The sequence below is a fragment of the Mesoplodon densirostris genome, chromosome 10 (assembly GCF_025265405.1).
Source record: "Mesoplodon densirostris isolate mMesDen1 chromosome 10, mMesDen1 primary haplotype, whole genome shotgun sequence".
Classification (NCBI taxonomy): Eukaryota; Metazoa; Chordata; class Mammalia; order Artiodactyla; family Ziphiidae; genus Mesoplodon; species Mesoplodon densirostris.
Window position 1 is genome coordinate 75,628,242 of NC_082670.1, and position 25,556 is coordinate 75,653,797.

Genomic DNA, 25,556 nt, shown 5'->3' on the forward strand with positions numbered 1-25,556 from the left:
TCTGTCCAGTCTGAGTTGCAGGAATGGCTGTCAGGGCCAAGACTAAAGTGAGGCACATTCCAAGGGCACAGAATTTAAGGAGCACTCACTCACTCTCAGGGTCGTGGCCTTGGTGACTGCCATGCCACCCTGGAACACTGGAAAGGATAAAGGGAGGAAGAGCAGGAGAAGGAAATGAACATTTGTGGAGCCATTGGATTGAGGAATGTCATCTCATCATTGGGACGCCATAAGTAGAATGTACCAAATCTGGGAGTAGATTCTGGAGCCGGACTGCGTGGGTTCACATCTCAGCTATGACAGATATTAGCTGTGTGATCTTGGGCAAGTTAGCTAATCTCTCTGTGCCTCTGTTCCTCACCTGTAAAATGGGGATAATCATAGTACTTATCTCAGAGGGTAGTAAAGATTAAGTAGGTTAATACTTGTAGCCCAGCATATAATGAACGTATAACCTGTGTTGTAACAACCATATAAGCATGTTATTGCCATCTTATAAATGGAGAAAAGGATATTCTAAAAAGAGACCTTTTCCTAGGCACCAATTTGTGGTGCTGAGATGGGTTTGAGTCTTTTCTGCTATACTTTGGTATTCCATGCATGTCTTGAGTTGGTTTTGCTTTGTCCTAATACAGCCATGAGGCAATTCATTCCATCCATCCATCCATCCATCCATCCATTCATCCAATCTTCTTTCAAGTTACTGCAACTTCAGACTCTTCATTAGTATTCTAAGTTCATGGAGACTGGGCATTACTCTTCACTGTGAGTGCTTTTTTAGCTCTGGTTCATCAGGAGCCAGCAGCAAGTCCAAGGGCTGCCTCCATCCTTCCCCTGTATCACGGTCAGCAGATTGAACATGCCTGTACGTTGTCACTCCATGCCTTTGTACATGCTCTTTGCTCTCTCTGAAAGGCCCTTACCCCAGATGCTCACCTCCTTCAGGTATTACTCAAATGTCACCTTCTCACTGAGATCTTCCCCTACTATTTTTCCTAAAGTTGGCCCTCTGCATTTTCTATACCCTTTCTTGCTTTTTTTTTTTAACTTAGCATCACCATTATACAACATACAACATAATTTACTTACAACATAATTTGCTTACTTACTTTGGTATCTCATCAAATAGAATACAAACTACACAAGCGAAGAGATTTTTGTGTTTCATCCTCAGTGCTGTGTGGGCACTTAGGAAATAATTTTAGAATAAATGAATAAACTTCACAGATTGTAGTGGTGGGAGTTTTCACTACTGAAGGTTAAAGTCATTTTGTGTATCCCCAATGTCATATAATTGTAGGGTTTTTAAAGGACATTGCTTTGAATTGTAGCATTAATAACATTCATTAAGGGGATTTTTCACCAGATTCAGGGGAAGGACAGGAGTCTCTGACAAACACAGCCTGGTCGCCCAAGCTACTACGCACAAAGGCTGGGCACTTTTGAAATGCTATGTAAAACTGAAAGTTGAAATTTAGAGTTTTGTACCCCAGTGGGCACAATCTTGGAATTTCAGCATGCTATACATACTACATAAATAAACAAATATATAATGTTACATGTTAACAAATATATGTTTAAAACAAACCCTAAAAATGGGGTTCTTACAGTATAGTCTGAATTGGCATGTTCCTGACTTTATTCTCTATGTGTACAAAACCTCCTTGATTTTATTACACAGCACAGTCTGCATCCATCAGACTCATTCAAACTAGACTCATTTAGATTTTTAAAGAGATGTTACCTGTCACATATTCTGCTGCCAGTAAATGTGTTTCTAAAAGGTTGCTGTGCCAACTCCTTTGGACTTGTATTCTGAAGTGTTATCCATGCTTGAAGATAAGAGAGGTTAACTGTCCTAGAATCTCACTTTCTGCCTTGTGTGTATTTCTAGGAAATCTCTTCTGTGGTTCATATTTAGTTCCAGGTTTTCAGAGCAAATACGGAAATCCGTAAGTGGGGAAGGGTTTATGCTGTAGGTTCTTTTTGGTGATGCAGAATGAGCTCTCATTTTAAGAGGCTTCCTAAGCCCAAGATCTCATGCTTCTGAAGTCTCATGGATATAGAGAGCCCTCTGATGAGTTTTTCAGTTTGAACTTATTTCTTTCCACAGTTCAATCACACTGGACAAGGGAGCATCTGCAGCCAGGCCATTATGCTCATCACTGATGGGGCAGTGGACACCTATGACACTATCTTTGCAAAATACAATTGGCCAGATCGAAAGGTAAGTCGACGTTGATGGCGTCCATGCAGTGCCATGTGTGGAGAATCTATATTGCATTGTAACCTCCAGATTGTCCATGGATAAGTACCCCATGTAGACTTAATCTCGTGATGACCTGTGGTTTCTCAGCCTTGTGTTTTCTGGTTGACCAAAACCGAATACTATGGCTTTTCTTGTTTTCAAAGTGAAACTTCTTTGGAAGAGAGAAGAAACCCATGAAGACACGTTCAGTGTGTTCAGTGAAAAGATTCGCTGTGAAGTATGCTTTTGTTCTTAATGGACAGTTCTTCTCTTTGTTTTTGTTTTCCATGGAGCCAGGGCTGCTTGCTGGACCCAGCATCTGGACCCATAGAATGGTGAAGGCAGCCATGGTGGCCCTGTAGCCATCTCCTTTATGTTTCCATGTTCCTATAGTTCCTTCCTGGGCCCTCATTACCATCCAGAATCTCCTTTCCATCCCCCAGTGCTATTCCTCGCTCTTGTCAAAGCTTGTTTGTTCTCTATTCAAATTCTTTCTTTGGTTTACAAGCTAACATTTATTTATCTGATAAACGCATATGTTAGGGTATCAGTGACAGATATCAAGTTTTTGGTGTCTTTTGAGTGCCTTAACCCAGAGTTCCTCAAGCTGTTAGCCAGTTTGAATTCCCTGTGGAGCTCTTTTAAATTGTGGATCCTATTGTACACTTAAACAGAATCAAAATCTCTGAGGGTGTGACCCAGGATTCTGTGTTTTTTTTTTTTGTTTTTTGTTTTTTGTGTTTTTTTTTGTGGGACGTGGGCCTCTCACTGCTGTGGCCTCTCCCGTTGCGGAGCACAGGCTCTGGACGCGCAGGCCCAGCGGCCATGGCTCACGGGAACAGCCGCTCCACGGTATGTGAGATCTTCCCAGACCGGGGCACGAACCCGTGTCCCCTGCAACGGCAGGCGGACTCTCAACCAGTGCGCCACCAGGGAAGCCCGGATTCTGTGTTTTTAATAAGTTCCTCAAGTGGGCACCAATCAGCAGATTGGCAGTTGGTGATCACTATCTCAACTAAATGGTGAAATATGAGCAAGAAAAAGAGGTGCATCAGAGAGGGTGTTATCCTGGGGGTATCACAAAAGCGCTTTCCTATCCTATGTGCCAGTGGCATTGCTCTGCCTGTCTCTGTTGGGGCATGAGGCTATCTAGACCAAGTCCATTCTGCTTCTTCAACTCTGTATGTTTAATTTCTGGGAATTGAACTAACCACACCCATGGCAAAAAGAAACAGAAGACAAATGAGAACTGTGCACTCAGCTGTATCCGGAAAGCATGTACCCTTGAGGCAGCATGAGTAGTCATTGCACATTCTTTCAGGCATTCTTGGTCCCCATGTGTCTCTGTTAACACAGGCATCTCACCTCACCAAGCATGATTCTGGTGCTTAAAGATACATATATATTTTGTACAGCATGGTCCCCAAATGGATGCCTCCTCTATTGCTCAACCTTAGAGAAAGCCACCATTTCTGAAGCTGGAGGGAAAACTAGCTGTGCTGGGCTTGCTGAGAGTAGGTGGGACTCTGGCATGGCACCTGCCTGAGGGAGATTCAGGAATGAGTTTGGCTGAATGCAGCTCCCACAATAAGCACTGACGTTAGAATCCAACCCTTGAATAAGATGGAAGTTCATTGTTGGACAAGGTGATTTTAAATGAGATATTTCAGGTGATGATTTCCAGGGACACGTAGAGGCCAGAGTTAATTCCTGATAAATATACGTGATGCAGAGTGGAGCATGCTGGCTATGCTTACACCCCCGCAGCACATAGCACAATGTTGGGTGCATGGCCACTACCTAATGCACAACCCTGAGGTATGGCTGAGTGACTGAGGGGCCTGGGGGGGAGGCCACAGCACTAGTAAACATGGGTAGGGCCATGGACATTTTGTGGTCAAATAAGATGTTCACAGATGCTGTGACATCTCACAGCATGTTGAAGGATATTTTACATTATTTAGGACCATCTTAAATAAAAGAAGGAAGTAAAAGGGGCTTTTAATAAGCAGCTGCATTAATACCAAATGTATTATCTTGTGAGACTCGTGTGGTGAATCATATGAATCCCTCTTGCTTGGTGATACTTGATGGATAGCTGTAGCCCAGGAATATTAGAATTTAAACATCCTTTCCTTACTTGCTGGGAGAGGCATAGGATGAAGGCTGCAAAGTCATAACTCTTCAGACAAAACACAAATTTCAACATATCTTTCCAAAGGAACAATATTGACTTCAGGCCAGGTGCTTTCTTGGATTAATTGGAACCAGGGTCCTGGAAATTTCAACATTACATGAAGCAGTTTGATCTACTTATAAAGTATTATCAAGCAGAAGCAGACTTTCTTTCTGTAGCAAGAGGGCCTTTATCTATGATTAGAAATTAATAGCAGGATCCCTCCCCTCCTGCTCCATTCTGGAGAGTTCCATGACATTCATATGCATATACATTCTCTTCTTGATGACTTCTCTGTGAAGGTGCAGGTAATAACTTTACATAAAACCCCAACGTGATTTAGCACTGTGTTAAAGAGAGATGCTGTGTCATGTCTAAGCTGTCATTTTTCTCTGTTGTTTTGAATGTTACTTAGTAGAGGGTTGGGTCATGCTGTCGTTGGCTATCTTCAAGATTATAGAAACCGGAAATGGAGAGAGTAAAATAATCTTAAGGCTGGAACCCGATTCCTATAAAACAGTGATTCTCAAACTTGAGTGAGGATGAGAATCATCTGGAGGGCTTGTTCCAACACAGATTGCTCACTCCACCTCCAGAGATTCTGATTCAGTAGGTCTGGTGGGGCCTGAGAATGTCCATTTCTAACAAATTCCCAGGTGATGTGGATGCTACTGGTGGGCGAACTGCACTTGGGAGCTACTGCCACAGAAATAGCCCAAGGAATAGGGTTTGGTTACTTGGTGGGCTCTGCCACTTCTGCTTCCCTCTGTTTACCTTTACGAGGGCCTGTTCCCTCAGTCAAATTCAGTGCACAGGCATGTGTTTCTTGGTTCATACTTTAAAAAATTGTCAATTACTGATCATGATTTTAAAATCTGGAGATAGAATATAAAATTTTAAAGTTTTAGTTTCATAAAGGGGTACACATGGCACTTTGGAGCCAGCATTCTCATATGGCAAAAAACGGCTGGAGCTGAGGAATGGCTGCTCCCTTAGATGGCAAATGCCTGCTCCTTTTGGCCGTGGCCTCCATCATGCTCCATTATTTCCTCTCAGCCCACTTCACTTAAATTCCTTACATACCCATAGGTGTAGGGTTCTGGACCACTGCTCTAGATTAACCCAGCCTCTAGGTATTTGTTCCTTTCTCTTAGGTCTGCCATAAGCTTTCCCTCTTCTCCAGCCAGATGCCGTCTTGTCTTTACCTGAGCCCTACACTTTACACTCCCTCAGAGCTGTATAAGAGAAGTGTATAACTTAATGTCCAATACTGTAATCACTTCTGGGCCTATTTTTCATCTTCACTGGTTTGGTGAGTTCTTGAGGACAGGTTCTGAATCTCTGACCAGTCCACCACCATGCACTCTATTGTGTCCCTGCTGAGAAGTACAGCATTGAGTCCTTAGGGTAGTCTCATGATTCCTGTCCACTGGTGTTTACACCCTGTATAAGCTCCTCACCTTGAGTGTAGTTTGCACCTGTGACTTGTTTCTAACCAATAGAATATGGTAAAGGTTAGAGAATCTTGCAGATGTAATCAAGGTCTCAAGTCAGCTGATTTTTAGCTAACTAAAAGCATATTATCAGGAGTGGGCTTTACTTAATTGAAAACCCTTGAAAGAGGGATTGGACACTCCCTGAAGCCAGGAGACTCTCCTTGCTGGTTTGATGATGTTAGCAGCTGTTTGGAGAATTCCATGTGGCAAGGAACTGGGGGCAGCCTGCCTCCAGCCAACAGCCAGAAAAAAGCTGGGCCCTCCATCTTATAGCCACAAGGAAATGAATCCTGTGAACGGCCTGAATGAGCTTGGAGGCAGATTCTTCCCCCATTGAGCCTCCAGTTGAAAACACAACCCAGTCAACACCTTGATTGCAGCTTTTTGAGACAATGAACAGAAGATTCAGCTAAGCTGTGCCCAGACTTCTGACCCACAGAAACTGTAAGATAACAAACGTGTGCTATTTTAAGCCACTGCATTTGTGGTCACTTTTTATGCAGCAATAGAAAGCTATCAATATTAGAAGAAACAAGGTAAAGGGAGAAAGGAAAGAGATGGTAGCAACGCCATGAAACATCTCCAAACTTAGTGGTTTAAAATAATAATCTATTATTTCTTGCAATTCTGTGGGTTAACTGGGGGGTTGGTTCTGCTCCCTGTAGTGTCCAGTGGGGTCACTGAGGAAGCTGTGTTCATGTGTGAGCTTGGCAGAGCTGCCTTGGTTCTCTTCCCTGAGGGCTCTCTTTCCATGCGGTGTCTAATCCTCCAGGTGACCCTGTGAGTCCTCTCTCTTTAGTACAGTAGCCTGGACTTCCTTACAGTATGGCAGTTGGGTTCCAAGAAAGGAAAGCAGAAGGAAATGGGGAGCAGGCCAGGGGAGCACTTGTGGGTATCATGTTTTAATGCTACCTAATCAGGGCCTTGTGCGAGGCAACTGCGTAATAAAACATAGAATGAGTTAGAAGAAGGAAGCCATTACTGGTGATTTAACTATGAGTCTGTGAAGGCGACATCATGATTGCCTATGCAGTGTGTCCCTTGCCAGCATGTTAGTGCTGGGAACAGAAATGAGGAGCTATTTATTCGTTTATTGGATGCCATTTACTTTTGCCTAATATACATTGGTTAGTGGCTTCATGGCAGCTTTACACACTTGGAATAATATATGAACTCCTTAGTATGAAAGGGACTCATTCCAGGATCTGCTTAAGAAATAAAGCTGCCTACATTTCTACATTTAAATTAGAAAAATGGCTATACCTGCCATTTATCTAGTTGCTCTTCCAAGTGAACTAAAAAAAAAAAAAGAGAGAGAGAAAGGTCACAGAATTATTAATCATTACCTCCCCTGATGTGTAAGACAGAGTGGATAAGTAAGAAAATGATAAGTTAGAGATTTTAAAAAGAGGTTGGCAAACTATGGCCTACTGCCTGCTTTGGGCAGTCCTTGAGCTAGGAATAATTTTTACTTTTTTTTTTTTTTTTTTTTTTGCCGTACGCGGGCCTCTCACTGTTGTGGCCTCTCCCGTTGTGGAGCACAGGCTCTGGACGCACAGGCTCAGCGGCCATGGCTCACGGGCCCAGCCACTCAACGGCATGTGGGATCTTCCCGGACCAGGGCACGAACCCGCATCCCCTGCATTGGCAGGCGGACTCTCAACCACTGCGCCACCAGGGAAGCCCTAATTTTTACATTTTTAAATGGGGGGGAAAAAAGAAACTAAAGGAGAAGAATATTTCATGACTTGTGAAAATTATATGACATTAAAATTTTACTGTCTGTAAACAAAGTATTATTGTAACACAGTTATACCCATTTGATTATATGTTGTCTGTTGCTAAATAGTTGAATATCTGTGACAGAGACCATCTGGCCCGCAAAGCCTGAAATATTCATTTTCTGGCCCTTTAAGAATATGTTTGCCACCCCCTGATCTAAAGGAATCTTTGAAGAAATTTAGACCAACCAGGGTATAGTTGAGAGTCACTGAGATGCCTTTAGAAATTTATGCATTGGCTGAATTCAACAGAAAATGGTAATGGTGAGTTCTTCCTGCCTTTCCATTGCTTTTGTTCTACTCAAATAAAGAGACGAACCACATGACGGGAGACTTGATGGCAAATACTTCTCCATGCTGTAGGTGTCTCTCCCCCATAAGTGGCGCGACCCTTTCTTTTTCTGTCATGAGTGAGTTGTGTCCTTCTGTGCGCCTGCCTGCTCCTTCAGGGCTGCCCAGGGCTGGGGCATAGTACTGGTGACCTGGTGGTCCAGAAGGAGAGCCAGCAGTAAGTACCCAGCCTGGGACTGCACCCCGTGCCCGGAATGTCAGATCTTCATAAATGTGAGATGTAACTGCACCTGGAACCCCGTTTTGGTGGTGACACGGCACGTGGCAGAGTCTCACAGCTTTTGATTTGCTGGAGCAAGAGGGAACACCCTGGAGAGAATCAGATTCCCTTTTTTTGCCAAGACCCAGGAAACCAGAGACTCCCTGAATCCAAATGAAATGGAATTCCTGGAATCCCTGTCACTGTGAGCTCAGAATTCACCCACTCATGGCTTCCTACCTCTTATTTTGCTCTGCGTTATTCTTCAGGGAGAGAGATTTGACTGCAGCTGACCACATCTTAAGTCACTTCTGCTGTAGGTAAACTGTGAAACCCTGCCTGGGTATGCAGTGTGGGTAATGACCCTTCTGTACCTGTTAGATGCCACTGTGTCTGTGCTTCATGTGGGTCTGTGATGAGAAACACAGGTTGGATTAGAATGCTCAGTTTACTTCCCCTCCCCAAGTCTCCATCAATAAGAGAAAGTTTTAAACCAATTTCCTGTACTTAAATATATAAAACAAAACTAATTCTTACTGAATGCTGACTGTCAGGCACCGTTCTGAATGTTTCTTTTGTATTTATTCTCACAGACACCCTATAAGGCAGGTACTATTATTATCCCTTTTTCACAATTGAGGGAAACTGAGGCAGCAAGAAGCTACATAATTGACTGAGGGTTCCATAACAGTGTTTGATGGAGTCAGGATGACAACCCAGCAGTTGAGTGCTCAGGCTGTGCCCTTAACCATGATGCACACTTCTTAAGGGCAAAAGCAAAACAAAATGGCCCTAGGTCAGAGAAAGAGCTGTCCATACTGAGAATGCTGTCATCAGGACAGTGAGTTTGTTTCCTTGGCCTTCCCACCTCCAAGTGCAGGAGAATCTGCAGAGTGTCAGAGATTTGGGGATCTCAGAACCCACTGGGGCTGCACGCAGAGAGTAAGAGGAAAGCCAGTGGTGCAGCCTTAGGACGAGGCTGTCTGGGTGCACCTAAATGATTTTCCTCTTCTAAAAGCACAGGGCAGCCTCAAAGGTGAATGCTATTTCAGTTGAGTGTTGTCTGTTTTATTATCCATTACCTCCCAAACAAAAGTGGAGGTGGTAGCTGTGAGGCCCCTCAAGAGACAACCAGGACTCAGGGGCCTTGGAAGACGCCTGGTGGGGCTACAAGGAGGGGTGGACACAAGCAGCTCTTGGTGTGGGGGTAAAGGGAAGCTCTTGATCATAGAATGGTTTGGGGACCTGGCTTTGGAGCACTTTTGGGAACTGTTGGGAATCTGTGTCCTTTGAACTGGTATCACATCGATCTCTAAGAAGGGGCTCTCTTGGGAGTTTTGCCCTAGGCCTTCCTCCCTTGGCACAATTTGGAAGCTAAAGCCTCAATCCTACCATGTCTTAGTGGCGTCAGAGGGACTGAAAGACTTAGTTCTGCCTCGGTAGCTCTGGGGTGATTTTGGAAAGCCCAGGAATCCCTCTCTTCTCATCTTTCTGGGGACAGGTGCCACTCTGGAGAGCAAAATTCCTGAGCTGAGTGAGGAGTGAGGGCTTATCTTTTTAAGAGCGCAACCTTTAAATAATCTTAAGTGATTTGGAAGGAATTTTTTGTTCTTTCTTTTTTCCTAAACTACATTATTCCCTTTGACATTCAAATGATTTTACAAAGCTTTTTTTTTTTTTTTTTTTTTTTTTTTTTTTAGCCTTCCTTTGAGCCGGTTGAGAGGAGAGGGATTTTCCCCAAGACCACAGGCAACTGGGAAAGGAGTTAAGTCCCACTGCTCATAGAGGAGGGATCTCGACATTCTCCTCCCACCCACCTGCACTCTGGCTCTGTCATTCCGCATCCCATAGAACCAGATTAAGGTGGGGGCTGAGGGTGGCAGAGGCTGTTGGAAGGGGATATAACGGGGAGTAGCCAAAATGGGGGGACAGTAATTCATTCATTCAACAGATTTTTATTGAAGGCCCTCTGTGTCCCAGGCCACTGTACCAGAGCCAAGGCATATGGGGCTGATGTGCCGGCTCCAAGGAGATGTCACAGAGCAGATAACATCACAGATAACAAGTGAGAAGACCAATAATTAGAAACTATGATAAATCTTCTGACGGAGACAAGGGCCAGAGACAGAGTAATGGGGTAGCCAGGGGAGCCCTCTCCAAGCAGAGTGCATGTGGGGAAAGGAGCTGAGCATGGAAGGGTGAAGGGAACGGTATTTTCAAAGGCCCTGAGGAGCAGAAGTTGGGTGTGTGTGAGGAGCTGGGTAAAGAGCCGCTGGCTGAGCCTGGTGGGCCGGGGGCAGTGACATGCGTGGTGGGGTACTAGTAGGACAGGCAGGGCCAGCACCTCTGGCCTTTGATGGGCACAGAAGGAGTTGGGATTGTGCTACAAGGCTAGTGGGGAGCCATGGAAGGCTCTTGAGCAGAGGCGAGGCACGAGCGGGTTGTCATCAGAAACTTTCTCTGGCTGATGTACAGGAGTCAGCCTACGAGGCATGGCCCTGGGCTGGGCGTGTGGTTTGGGTACTGGCTCTCCTCATCGTAAATAATTTCAATAGAGGGTGGTCTAGGTAGTAGACTTTTTAAACTTCCTATGAAAGTTCCCAGATGCGCCTATTTCTTACTGCTGTTTTACTTCAGGGCTCAGTCTGGTGGTCACATTTCTCTGTCCCCTTCCTCCCTCCCTCCCTCTCCCTCCCTAACTGAAGTCACCTTTGGTCTGAAAGTTTTGGGTGAGTTTGTGTCATTGCTGTATTTTCTCAAGGGTGATCGATCCTACAGCTGTCTTAGGAAAATAGCAGGAACATTCATTTCTCATGGTCAGTCAGTGGTATGACAGGAAAAGACATTTCCAGTCACCGTGGTAAGAGCTCACGCAGGCCCTCCTCACTGCTGAAGGGAGAGTCGAAACGGTTTGCTGCCTCCTGGTTTATTTTTAATTACTTCTGCTGCTATTAGACATCTTGTGACTCCAGCAAGAAGAACATGACGAGACAAGTTAGGAACGAAGCCTAGTGATGCGTGCCTGCTGCCAGCCATCTAAAAAGCACTTCCTGTTAGGGTCTCAGAAAAACTGCGTGGGCACCTGCCCCGCTGCCACCGGTGCTGTTCCTCTTGGTGGGCTCAGCATGGGGGCCTTGGCCTCCACCCAGGCTCCGCTGTCTTCCTAAGCCAGGCGGGAGACAGTGCACATTCCCAAGTAACTGCCACATCCTCCTGGAAATGGCTGTCCCTCCCTGCTCCCCGTGCTGGGTGCAGAGCCACAAACTTCACTTGCTTTTCTCATTTAATTCTTAGTTCTGCCCTGTGGGTAGACGCTCTTTATTACCACTCTCATGTCATAGCTGAGGGAACTCAGGCTCAGAGGGATTAAGCCACTAGCCCAGGAGCCCACCACTCTGAAGCTGCGGGGTCTTTGATCGTCATCCACATCAGACTGTTCACACCTGTGCCCAAAAACTGAGGCGTGCGTGGATGGGGGGACTTGCTAAAAATGTTTCCTAGGTTCCATTCTCTGCAGGCCTAGCCCTAGAACTGGCATTTTGATAGGTGTCTCATAGACCCTCCTCTGCTCAGGGAAGCTGGGGCCACTGAGAAATGCCAGTCGCCTGGGTTATGTGCCCCGTGGATCGGGCAGGGTCCAATCAGGAACAGAAATCCACTAGTTACTTAGCAAAGAGTATTTAATATTAAGAATCATTAAGCAGAAAGGGCAAACAGTCTAGGATATCATGGCAGTAGCAACTGCAGGAAAAAGCTGCCACCCCTGTGGCTGGTGGGGGAGGGCAGAAGAGGGGAGGGGAAGAGAAGGTCATTATTAAAACTTAGAAGCTGGGAGGAGAGGACTGAAAGCGCTAGGACCCAGACCTCTGAAGAGGACACACCAGCTCAAAGGTGCTGGGGTCTCTGAACCCAGAGGAGGGTCCTGTGCGGCCAGGATCCAGGCTCTTGAGGAGGGGGTCCTGGGGTCTCTGAGGGGGATGCAATGAAATGGATTCTGTGAGTGTTGGGAACACTGCAAACTGGATTCATTCACAGCTGTTGGAATGAACTGCCCCTGCCGGGGTGAAGAGGCCTCACTGGAGTGATGGTACTGGGGCCAGGAAGCCAAGAGGGAGCACTCGGAGGGAACAAGTCCCTTCTCCTTCCTTCATCCTTGCGGCCTCCCCAACACTGACCCTTTTGGCAGAGCCTCACTGGAAACAGCTGCCAAAGCGGAAATGTGGTTTGCAGAGCTCCAGCCCCAGTCTCACAGAGCCCAGAGAATTTGGTTGCGAGACGCATTAGCTTATTAACTGGCACACCCAGCAATAAGTGGAAGCTTGATGAATAAGTTCAACATCATTTGCAGGCTATTGACATGTCAAGTTCTTATTTTCTGCGTTTTTGTTTCTCTTAGACTACTGAATAGGGCCCTTGGGGAGTAGGCAGGGGTAGGGAAGCAGTGCTGCCTAAAGGAAAGAGGGAGGTATCTGGATGCTGACAAATCTGTTTCCCCCCCATCTGTGTAAAATGGAGGTAATTTCATGTGTCAATTCCTTGTAGTGTTGTTCAGAATTAAAGATGATGTGCTACTAAGCTCAGTGCTGGGCACAGAATGGGAAGACTGCATGATGCTATATCATCATTGTCACCATGATTGACAACCATTTACATTGTTAAAATCCCTCTGTTACAGCCAAAATGTAGTTGTACTGGATGAATTCAAGATGGTATAGCAATAATTTTTCAGATGTGGAAAATAGAAAGTATTCTTTTATCCTTGAATATGGATCACTCCTATGTGGTGTCTTGGTTGACTTATAAGAAGATTAAACTATTCAGCTGCATTTAAAAAAATATTTCCAGGCCTTTCATTTTACCTGTTTCCTGAATAAATATATATGTATATATGCAGTATCCATTTTACCTAAACTTCTGGCACTTATGAAAATATACTGAGATATATTTGACTGTTCAGTATTATTAATTAATGATATACAATAGCTAATGTTCTTCAGTACAGATGAGCAGGCTGTCTTGGTGAAACATAAAAAGGAGATTTGAAAAGTAGTGTTGTTTTATATTATTTGTCCCTTTTCTAGAGTGGCAGTCAAGGCCTAGACAGCCTGGGCGGGTGTCCAGGATATAGTGTTTCTGAGCTGGGTGACTTGGGGCAAGTGATTGACTCTCCTTGTGCTTAGTTTCCTCATCTAGGAAATAGGGGGCGCAAGCACCATGCCACCCTCACAGGGTTGTTGTGGGGACCAGATGAGTAGCGCCAGAGGCTAGCAAGTCCTCACTTGCCCCCTTCATAAAACTCCCCTCTAGGTGGTTTGGTGGGAAGGCCCCTGACAACTGTCTATGAGGCACTGAGGACTGTGAACTTGTTGGCCAGGTAAACAGAAGTCTCTTCCAACAGAGGCTCCTCACCTCAGGTAGCCAGAAGCTGGCCTCCTGGGGGAGCCTTGCTCAGGCTGAGCCCATCTTGCATGTTCGTCATCTCACCAGTGAGCTGTTGCCCCGTTTTCTGCATTTCCTTTGTAGGATGGGCCAAGGAGGGGGCTTAGCAGGCTTGAGAAGAGGGAAAGATGCCCTGGCGTGCTGGGAGTTAGGAGCACCCAGGCATGGAGGCCAGCATGCTTCTCCACCCCTGCCACTCTCATACATGCCCATAAATTGCAGTCAAACCACATCTCTTCTTAATTCTCAGGTAGATTGGTTTCATTGGAAGTAGGCATTCCAGAGCCTGTTATCTACACAGCAGCCAGACACTTTGGAAACCGGAGGCAGATTGTGCCAGTGAGCCTCCAAACCTCCACTAGCTCCCCACTCTGTGCCAAGTTTAAACCAAAGTCCCAAGAGAGTACCTCAAGGCCTGGTTTGATGGGTGTCCATTCATTCTGACCTCTGTTCCACTCTCTCCTCTCACAGCCCACTACTCTCAGGCCTTTGGACGTCTGCAATTCCTGTGCCCTCCACCTGGGGCACTCTGCCCCCAGATTTCCACATTGGCTCACTCCTCACTTTCATCATGTCCTTGCCCAGACACACCTTTTCAATGAGATTTACCCTGACTACTTGATTTAAAGTTACTCCGACAGACCTGACCTCTGGCAATCTTAGTTACTGCTTTCCTTTTGGTGATAGCCTTTTCATCTTGTAATGTATTAGATAAACATCACAAGAAAGTAACTGTGTTCATTGTCCCATCCATCAGAAGCAGAACTTGATCCCAAAAGCCCAACAGGAAGAATCCCCAGTCCCAAACCTGACCCTGAGCCTTGTACCTTCTGGTACATTTTGCTTGTTTCATGTTGATAGGTCTTCATCCCAGAGGAGCCCTTGGCATTTTTAGCTAACTTTATTGGTAGAGAAATCACCCTTATGCCTCATAAATGAAGCTCCTTCTTCCAGTGGATTTCGGGAAATCCAGTATTCTCCATAGGCTGACCCTTGCATTACCCCTTCAAACATCTGGGGATAAAACCTGAGGCTCCCAATGCCAAATAAGTTTGGCCATCGACCTATTATCCATCCGACTACCCTTACCTTAATGATTTCCATAAAAAGTACAACGGGAGGAGATTTATAGGGCTTAGCGAATATGTTCCGTCACTGCAGCCCTGCACTTTAGAAACTTCTCTCGGCTCAGAGCCTCCCATAGGAGCCTTTCCTCTCCCTCCCAGGGTCTTCACATTAAAGCTGCCTTTGGTCGTTGTTCACTGCTCCATATGTAATAACAGATTTGGTCCTATCCTCTTCACTCCTTGGAGAGTCCCATCTACAAAACAAAACAGCTGGTGGTGGTGACTGATGGGGGAGACTTGTATGAACTGCATGTTAACTGTCCAGCAGGAAGCCTGCTGCCTGATGTGCCTTATTAGAAAGCAAAGAGGCCCAAGTGGGGGCCCAATCGCATTGGAATGCCAACTGAACTGGAGATGTACAGGGAGAATTAGCTGCATGGCCCCGCAGCCTCCTGGGGCTACATTAGGTCCTGGAACAGATTTCCAAGGCGCTCTCTGTTTTGGAGAGGGTTAACCTGGCTATGGGCAGGGATTTGGAGCCTTTTGGGTTGGAGCCTGAATTTTTGGCACTCTCATCCTTGGTTCTATGAATCTGATCCTCAGAACTCATGGAAATGTTAGGGTTTTTAAGACTTGGATCATATTAATTTGCCTTCACATGATTTGTTTCTGTGCCTCAATGGGACAGAGACAAGAAGTGATGGTTTTAGAATTTTGAAGAAGACTTTTCCAGTTTATACTCCAAACGGAAGGATGTCTGTATGAGCCAAAGAGACACTTAACTGAAATGTGGGGTTTTTTCCCCACAGAATAATTGTCTCAACCCTCCTAAAAATACTGATCGTTTCTCTTCCTCTGGACTTAGGAAATGTCCTGTTACGTGCTTTTATCATTAAAAAAAAAAAAAAAAAGACTAAAAAAGGGGAACTAACCCTTCCAAAAAAAAAAAAATCCAGCTAGAGTAATCTTAAGGGATGGACAGTTGGCCCCCTGACATCAGGAGAAAGAGGTGGAGCTCTCTGAGCTAATTTATAAAACAGCCTTGTAGCTGTTGTAGCTCCTTCCCAGTTTTCTTGCAAGAACCATAAGAAAAGTCATGTGGTGGTACCTTGTGGTTAACAGAGGGAAATGGGACAGACTTCTCCAGGAAGGCAACAGTGTGAACGAGACAGGATCCCTGAAAAGACCTAGATGGGACCTGAGATGTGAGAATGCAAAAGTGTTTGAGAGGAGTCCTCCAGACCTTTCTGGAAGAATCCCCCTCTGTCCTTGCTGTGGCCATTGTCTTCACTGACTTAATTTAAAAACTGTAGCTGCAGCCAACCACCTTTTGTTCTCCCATTGACCTTGCAACCTGCTAGTTCATGGTGGGGAGCTCTGCGGGCCTCAGGGTCGTGAGCCCAAGAGGGGGTTAGGGACAGTGCAGGGCCTCCTGTTGTCCTCAGCCCAGCTGGGCCTAAGGGGCGATGGTGAATTGTCTACCCCTCCCATCACCCAGCTTCTCTGCATTCTCTGTTTGGTGACTTGGCCTTCGAGGTGCCAGAACTTTGATCAACCTGTGGCAGAAGGTTTGTGTGAAACCCTTCCTGGCTTCCTTTTTTTACAAACACAAATGGGATCTGGAATTGATCCCAGATAATACATCTGCCTCTTAATTTCACTTCAGAAGGACAGGATGACAAGAAAGGCGATGAAGACAACTAAATGCATTTATGATTTATGCCCCCTGTGATAAATCAATGGATGATTTCTCCCCCAAATGTGAACACTGCCTGGCTAACTCATACCAGCTGATGCATCTGTGAGACACATAAGGTAATGGTGGCTGAGCCCCCTCCTTCCCATGTGCACACCAGGCCTCGAACTCCATACCCCAAGGATGGGGATGTGGACCTGTGAGGGGGGGTCCTCTATACGCAGTTAGGAAGGTGCTGCTTCGCTGCCACCTTTTTTTCTCCCTGGGTCTGTGTTTCCCCTTCTTGTGGCCCTAATGGTACAGCTCTGTTCAGCCCGTCCTTGGTTCATCTCCAGCATTCCTTTCTGTACTGGCCTTTCGCTGTGGTGAGTTAGATTTTTCCATTTCCTAAAGGTGATTTGATCAGGCCAGTTCTCACTAGAGTCCCTCAAAGTGAGTGGGGAGAGTGGAAAATCACATTAACTCTTTCACTAACTCCATCTGCCTGCACTGAATCCCAGATGGCAAGGAGGTTCTGTGTTGAGGGCCAGTTCCAGGCCTTTGTAGGCAGCTCTCTGGAGTGCTAGCTTGGGAAGGGTTGCAAGCGCCCATCTGGCTGGAAAAGGGGCAGGGCCATGACCAGTGGGCAGTCTGCTGTGCACAAGAAGCCCAGTGGTGGCCCTCATGTGCCATGTCCGCCATCCCTTTCCTCTGTGGTTTCTTCATATCCCAAAGGCCTCACCTTGCCTCTCTGGACTTGGAAAGCCATATCTACATGTTCCAAAATAGACTGTCATTAGAAATTTTTAAGTCTATGGAACCATTTTAGGCTGTTTGGCAGTCACATAGCAGCTGGATGACTCACTTCCCCCCCCCCTTTTTTTTTTTTTTTAAAGCATCGTCTGAAGCTAATTTATCCAGGAGTAGCTTGGGCTTTGGGAGGAAAAGTCACATTTGTTTTATAAGTTACGTGCAAATGAAATGAGAGGTTGTGTCTCTCATTTTCCTCTTGTTGAAAATGTCTTTGTTACTCCATTTTTGCCTTTCTTGAGAAACACTCAGGATCGCCTTTTAAAGAGTTACATAACATTATTTTCCTTACCTTGCTTTCTGGAAAAAAAGTGCCAAAGCCATTTCCTGGGCCTAGACTGGGAGATGAGACCCCCTTTAGATGGGAAAAAGCAGAGCAAGAGGGTCCAGAGACTGGCGCTTTCTCCCGGAGGTCAGCAAGGTTGCTGAAGTTCCTTGTTGGAGTGAAAGCTCAGCATGGAGAGATGGCTGGAGATGGAGGTGCTGGCTGTGGGCTGGGAATTGTGAGGCTTCAGCTGGAGTCTCTGATGCTGGGACCAGATCTCCCTGCTTCTTACAAGCTATGTATAGAAAGGGGGAAAAAATGAGCCAGCTAGTACAGGTTGTTCATTTGATGTCTCTGCTTATACCTCACATTAACATTGCCCCAGCCAGAAATAATATACCTGCAGCTGTGTTTCTGTAGGACAACGGGGATATCTAATAATATATCGGACTAATCTAAGCTGCCTTTTCTCCGGCGGTGCCCCAAGGGGGAGATATATACTCTACCTTTACGTTATCCAGTGGTACTAATCAGAAACTATTGCTGTGGAAGCGGCTTGTCCTGTTCGGTCCTCTTCTAATAGGAAATCATAAATTAAAACAGAGTTTGATAGATTCTGCTTAATGCCAAAATGAAATCCTCACATATTTTGTTGGCTGTTACATAATCAGTGGACTTCTCAAAGGAGTTCTAATTATGCCTATGGAATAAGCTCAAGATAATGAAATGCATTCACCTCTCTGGCAAGCCGTCTGTCTCTTAGTACTGAGCTCTGAGTCAGTCCTCTGGGGTTCTCCTTCTAGCTCGACCAACGAAGCTTTATTTACAGCCACAGAACTTGGAAGTGAAATACAAACTTATTATTTTTTTAATTAATTAATTAATTTATTTATTTATTTTTGGCTGTGTTGGGTCTTGGTTTCTGTGCGAGGGCTTTCTCTAGTTGTGGCAAGCAGGGGCCACTCTTCATCGTGGTGCGCGGGCCTCTCACTATCGCGGCTTCTCTTGTTGCGGAGCACAGGCTCCAGACGCGCAGGCTCAGTAGTTGTGGCTCACGGGCTTAGTTGCTCCGCGGCATGTGGGATCTTCCCAGACCAGGGCTCGAACCTGTGTCTGCTGCATTAGCAGGCAGATTCTCAACCACTGCGCCACCAGGGAAGCCCCAAACTTATTTTATATGTACTTCTTTTCTATTCCCTCTAAGAAAATCAGTTTTCCTTAGCTTCATATACTGCGTAAAGAACCATGTGTAAAGTAGCTGTACTAATCCCAGAACATTAAGATTCTCCCCCCCAACCCCGCCCCAATGCCTTACTAAGTCTCATAATCTCACAAAACTGCCAGAGATAGGAAGAGAATAATGACAAGGCCAAAGGGAATAAGTTCTTTGACTCTGAATTTCATTATTTGTAACATTAATACTTAGTAAAAGAGTTGGAGAGATGGATGGATAGATGGGTGTGTGGGTGAGTGGATGGTTGGATGAGAGGGCAGACATGTATTTGAACAGATGCATGAATTTTTAATCAGAAAGGGATATAGATGGAAAAGAACTAACTCAGAAAAGTCTACCTTTGGATATATTATTGTGGATTTGATTGTTAGAGAAAATTATGAGGAAAAAGAGGGAATTTATTATTAATAATAAATTAGGTCTAATTAAAAAATAAAGTGGGTCAGTCAAACATAGAGTACCTTGAATTCCTATGCTTTTTTCATGCCGTGTCATTAGCATGTTACTGAGAGGGAAAAGACCCCAGTCTTTATTCTTCCTTCACAGAACAATATTAATAGTAATATTTAATCAAGCGTGAACAGCTTGCAGAGTCCAGGAGGCTGGGATCTACCAGCAGGAGTGCTTCTCGGGTGATTGGTCCAACACTGGGGATGGAGAACCATGAAGTCAGAGTGTGGATATGGCTCCGCCATTGTTCAAGGAGGCATCCTTGGCCTTTTGCTGTGTTTAATTACAGTGACAAAATCTCAGTCACTGTTTACACAGGCTTATTCCTCAGGTGTAGAAATGTACTCTGAGCTCACTCCTGGCATTTGCTTTGCAGCAAGGGGAATTCTTTGTCTTTTAGATTAAAAACAAAATCATTCTGTTTCTTCTGATGTTACAAAAGTAAATATCTTCCCCAAAGCTTCACAGATTGCTGTGGTGGTAAAGCAGTTTGCCACTTAAGCAACTTGACACAGGTGACGAGGACCCTGGAAGGGAAGCCATACCATTGATAAGGAACCACTCAATTGTGTGCTTGCTCTTAGCGTTCCTTCAAGACCGCCACCCTCACGTGGCCTGCAAGGCCCTGCAGGGTTCTGGCATTTAATCTCTCCCAGGCTTCACTGCAAACCTGGCCTTTTTCTGTGCCAAGATACCTCTCTCCGTCCCCCAGAGGGCATTTGCAGATGCTGCTCCACGCCTGGAGATCCTCCTGTTCATTACTCAAAAAAACACACACTTTTCAGATTTTAACTCTTGTCCCCCGTGCCCTGCCTAGATCATATTCTTTTCTCCTGCTTTCACGTGGGGCAGTATTCCTTTCCTTCTGAGCACTGATGTCTATTTCTTACATTCTCATCAGTGGAATTGTCTTACTGTTTGACCCCTTCATTAAACCGTATGCTCCACACAGTAGAGCAGGACCATCTTTATGGGCTTGCTACTGGCAGTTGCTCAGGGCTCCTCATTCAGAAGGGCTCTGTGCTTGGCTTTAATGCTCTGCTGTTGCCATCTTGAAATCCTTTATACTTTTTTGAACAATGGCCCTCACAATTTAATTTTGCAAATCATATGGTAGGTCCTGGGTTGGAGCCATGTGTTTCTATCAGATTTCCAGCATGTGGTATATGCTCAAGACATATTTTGTAAAAGAATGTTTCAGTGACAAAAGATGGTCTCCTCTCATTAGTGCCTGCAGTATAAAATGCTTAATACCTCATATCAAGTCAGGATGCTATATATTTCCTTGGCAGCTCACTACTTAATCTTATTCTTTTCATAAGTTTGGCAAATGCAACCAAAATTGAATTTAAAAGACATGCATATTTTGCTCTAAGAAAAAAATAATTGATTGTATAAAAGGAAGTATAAAAATGGGCTGGCCTGTTAATTTTTTGTTCTATATTTAGAACTGACAGGGTAATGTTTAGAGAGCCAAAATGCTAATGGTCTTGCAAAGAGTGCTGTAATAAGCTGGGGCAAACACTGCATTGGAGAAAATATCTTTCAAATGGTAGAGGAAGTTGAAACAGTGACTGGGGCTCCTCTGAAGTAAATATAACGCTTTCCCCTGTGCAAGGCCAAGGAAATCCTGAAATAACAAAATGTCCAGTTTGATCTTTGCATCACGTAGTTGGGGAAACCTTGCTCTCTCATACAGCAAGCTTGGCCAAATATCTGCTGAGGAGTTCATGGAGAAATGGCAGGTGTCACCGTTTTATACAGTGTGCCCATAAGTTTTCTGTCACTTGTCTGAGTTGGACACGTTTTCCCCATTCTCCCTTGCCCACCCCAAAGGTGACTGCTGCCGATTGCGGAGTTGGCAGGATTTTCCAGGCTGTGCTGGCACAAGCTGTTAATAAATTAGGGGCACAGAAGTGTGATGGCAAGGCATTTCCTCCTGGAGTTCATAGGCCTTCCAGAACATTTATGTCTCATTACAGCCCGTACAGTAGTTTATGCCCTAATAAATCAGAGAGGCTTTGCAGAGATGGGCTGGACCGTAATGAATCTTTCTGTTGGCATTTTCCCTTTACAGAAGTAAATAATGGAGCAAAACCGCCCCATCTGGCCACTCTGTTAAGAGAGAACTCATAGCAGGAGCTGTTTGCTCAAGCATGACAAAGGTCACTGCAGGTAGCAAGAGCAAGGGGTGGCAGCTAGGGCTGTGAGTGACAAGGTGGAATGAAGCCATTTATGAACCTTTATCACTGTGATTATAGGCATTAGCTGGACTGCCAGGGTCCTGTTCTCCCTTCCTATGATGGGCCTTGGGTCTTCACCGATTTTTCACATTTAATTTCCAGACCTGTTGGATGTTTTGCAAGCAGTACAAGTGGACGCACACCTGCAGCATGGCGTGTGGGCCCATTCACTTTGATTTACATTCTATTATCTTAATAAGGTACGCTTTCAGCTAACTGGAAATTGTTGCCAAGCAGAGGAAGGGGAGATCACCTTCTCTCTCCTTTCCTTCACCAATGCAAAGAGATGTGTGACGAAAGCCAAATAAATATGGAAATTATTATTAATTATGTGGTGATGGACAGAAATGCATTATTCTGGCTAGGAAATCAACTTGTCTCTAGTAGAGGTTTACCAGATGTATTTAAAAAAAAAAAAGGGTATGAGTCACATTAAAAACAGTGCCTAGAAATAAGTGATGAATTTGTTTTTGATGTTTGTGCATTTTTACAAGGGAACCCATCCTCCATTTTGGAAGTTAACAAATATTGATCATTTCCTTTGTTTCTAGTAACTGGAATCTGTTTTCATTGGAGGAAAATTTACATCTAGCTAAGTCAAAGACTTAACTTGTTTTTCCCTGCTTTTTTCCACCCTAGTTGGTCTGAGTTCCTGCCCTTTGCAGGGCGGTGGAGAAACTTTGAATGTGCCTGGGCTGCTTATTTGTGTTTACAGAGAGGTTTCTGGGAACCCTTGGAGGGGAGAGTATATCCAGCTATTTCTATTCCATAAAGACTTACCTGGTGCCTCTTCAGTTACCACTTTGCTACTGGGAAGGCAGAGGAGAAGCAAGTGAGGGAGCACGCAATTTATCAAAAGTGACAAGGGGAACGGAGCTCCTCCGTCAGCCTCAGCTCTCCTCATATGTACATAACACCTTCCTTCCAGTGTTTTCCCCAGCAGATGGCCAGGTGAGGTTCACGGACTCTGCACAGAAATACAGCTGCAAGGGGCAGGCACAGGGAATATTTTGGGCTCTCTCCCAGCAGAATTACGCAGCAGTCCATGGAGGGAGGGAGGAGGAGGCAAGGAGGCAAGGTCACTCCCTAGCTAAAGAAGTTCTGGAAATGTAGACTCAATGCCAAGTGCGGCTTGCAAATTGGGAGGTTGCCAAGGCCCAGCACCCCAAGACTCGGGGAGGAAGTCAAATCCTTGAGGAGTCAGTAATTGACCATGAGTGGGTCTGCCCATCTGCTCTGCTGTAATGACAAAGTTAGTGAGAATTGATGGGGTCACAGAAGGACATTAATGCATTGACTGAGATGACTGGGCTCTGCCAAGGGCTAAAAGAGTCTGCCCTTCAAAGGGAGCCTCCAGGTAAGCTGGAAGTTCTCTCATCGTCCTGCTTTATCAAGATCCCAGAAGCAAATGAGGCACCTGCTCTGTCTTTGACTTGGCTCTGGGGCTGCTGAGTCTGTATCAGGAGACCACATTTGGTACAGGATGTTGAACACACACAACTGTTTTTTTTTTAAGGTTTCCATTTGAAACCGCCTGAGCCATAGCAGGTAATTAGCACCTTTGCTGTTGGAACAAGTGGCACTTTTATTGGTTGGTTTCTTAATCAGGTTGACCAGTTGGTAGTTCTCGGTAAGAGAGTCTACAGAGAGAGAAGGGGTTGCTGTGCTTCCCTGGGGATGAAGCCAGGCTGAGAAAACACCCTGAGGGTCTCAGTTCAGTGCCCCACCCTTACTGCCATGTTCTAACTCTACCATGCAAGTTCTAACCCTGCAAAGGGCTTTTTCTTCCCCTGAGATCCTGGGCAGATCCCAAAACTTGATCATAGATCACATTTCTAGTCTCTAAAATGCACTGATGTGGACTCTGGCCTCATCTTAGAATAAAAATGAAAGATAAAAAGGGTTTGTTGGGAATAGTCTGTGCTATCCCAGACCTGAATATGTTGGTTTTGTAACTCAGCATCACATTTATGGCTCGGACACGACTGTGGAGGTGTCCTGGAGGTGACAGCTTAACATAGCCAAGATGCCAGCTAAGCCACTTTCAAACTGGGTGACCTTGTGCAAATGCGTAAGGCATTTGCGCCTGGTCTCTTGTGTGTGAATAAGGATGTTTGTGTTAACTCTCCCAGGGTTATTGTGAGGGTTAAAGCAGATGATGCATGTAAAGCCATAGCACGGTGGCCTGCATGAAGTAACTACTCAATAGATGATAACTGTGATGATGAGGAAAATGATGACAACATTGTTACTTTGGAAACCCAGAGGCCAAAGAACTGGACGCTAGTTTACAGGTGACAAATAGATTTAGTTTCAGATGCCATCTTCTGTGGTGTTGAGCAAGATTCCGAGACTGCCTATGGACTCAGTGAGAGAACACTGAAATCAGTTAGGGATATCTGCCTAATGAGAGATAGAATCAAGGGTGGTGGTGCTATCTCTGATGTTTCACTGCTGCCTTAAATAGCTGTGTAATTTGGGAATAAATTCACCTCTTTTGAATCTATTTTTTTAACCTATAACATAGGAAGGTTAGGCCAGATCAGTTTTCTTGGAAGTGTTCAGCTGAATGTTAGAAGATGTTGGGGGTAAAGGTAGAAAATATTGTTAGGGTAGGTTTTGGAAATGCTGTGTATAATTTAACAAATTGAGGCAGGTTTCTTTATTGCAGGACTTCTCAGAACCCTTAATCTGCTTGAAAACTCCAAAAAGGGACGTTCTTCCCAAACTTGCTGATCATGAATACATTTATTTTCATAGCCTCAGCAACTTGTGAGACTAGTGTTGCACAGAAGGGACTTTGAGAAATTAGATCATTCCCAAGGTCCATTCTTTCTCTCCAAAGTCTCGAAATCTGTCTCAAAAGCTCAGATAATTTAATGACTCCCTTTCCCCACAATGAACTTTTCACCTCTCATTGAAATGCAACTTCTTCTATAGAGCCACATTTAAATGATGTGGCTTCACACATCATTTAAATGTATGGAACACATTGGTTGGAACAACTTTGAAAAATACCAAAGGTAATGTTTGGTAAAACATTAATCCTTAACGTTTATAAACTCTTCATTCGGAATCTCAGCTTCAGTTGCAAATCATTCTGATGGATTTGGCTCACTCTGGCTAAAACACTTCTTTCTCAATGTTTAACCTTCCTGTTTGGACTGGTGTGCTCTGAGGACCTGTCTGCTGAGAGACACTGCACTCTCTCCTCTCCACCTTATATTCCATTTGCCTCCTCAACCTGTCTAGCCTGCCTAAGAGGCAAAGGAAGGCCCCAGTCTGTCTTTACACTTGACAGGCCAGCATCTATGTCTTCCATGGTTGGTGAGAAATAACAACAGAAGTGGCCAGGATGACACTGGAAATCTAAAGGTTTGTGTTGATTTCTCATTAATAAATAACTTTCACTTTTGTGTCATCCCCAAAGGTTGTTGAAACAATTTTTTGGTAGCAATAATGCCATGCGGTGACTTTGGGTAATTGGTCTCTTTTAGGAAGCAAAAGCTTAGAATGTGCTTGGAACATAGATATGGCCCCTGGTGTTCCTTTATTCTGCTGCATTATTTCCCCAAAGGGGTCTCACAGAGAACAGGGCCCTTTCATTCATTCATTCCTTTGTTCACAAGTAAAAGAGGAAAAGGGAATGTTGGAGGTTAGGAAAGTTAGGGGGATGGAATTTTGATGAAAGAAATAAGGGAGCTCTTGTCTCTGGAAAGTTGGGCAAAGAACTGACCAGGAGAAAAGTAGGATATCCATCAATGGGGAGGACCCACTTGAGATTTTTAATGATCAATTTAAAGTGGAACTGATCAACACAGTTATGTGTTTTTCTCCAGATGTGTTTAGCTGCTTGCTTAGCAACACAGAGGAGGTAGAAATTTGGATTTAGTCAGGGTCAGGGTACAAGTTGGATGGAAGGAGAGTTAATGGAACTGAGAGTGGATTCAAAGGGAATGAGCCTTGGAATCTCAGGTGGGTAAGGAAGGAAGTGAGGGTAACAGGCAGGTGTTAGACAATGGAGGATCAGCTATTTTGAGGTCCCAGTGGAGGGAGGTGAGCTGGTGGTCTGACAATTGAGTACAGAAAATTGAGATTTTGGAGGTAACTTGGTATTGACAA

At 44.9% G+C, this 25,556-nt stretch overlaps 1 protein-coding gene across 1 annotated transcript in view; it reads left to right on the top strand.

Annotated features, from left to right (window-relative positions):
- The window catches only part of CACNA2D3 (calcium voltage-gated channel auxiliary subunit alpha2delta 3), a 794,881-nt gene that overhangs the window by 418,154 nt on the left and 351,171 nt on the right, over nucleotides 1-25,556 (top strand). The window contains exon 11 of the mRNA XM_060109938.1: nucleotides 2,114-2,227. Within this exon, the coding sequence (XP_059965921.1) occupies nucleotides 2,114-2,227 (114 nt within the window). The remainder of the gene's footprint in view (nucleotides 1-2,113; nucleotides 2,228-25,556) is intronic.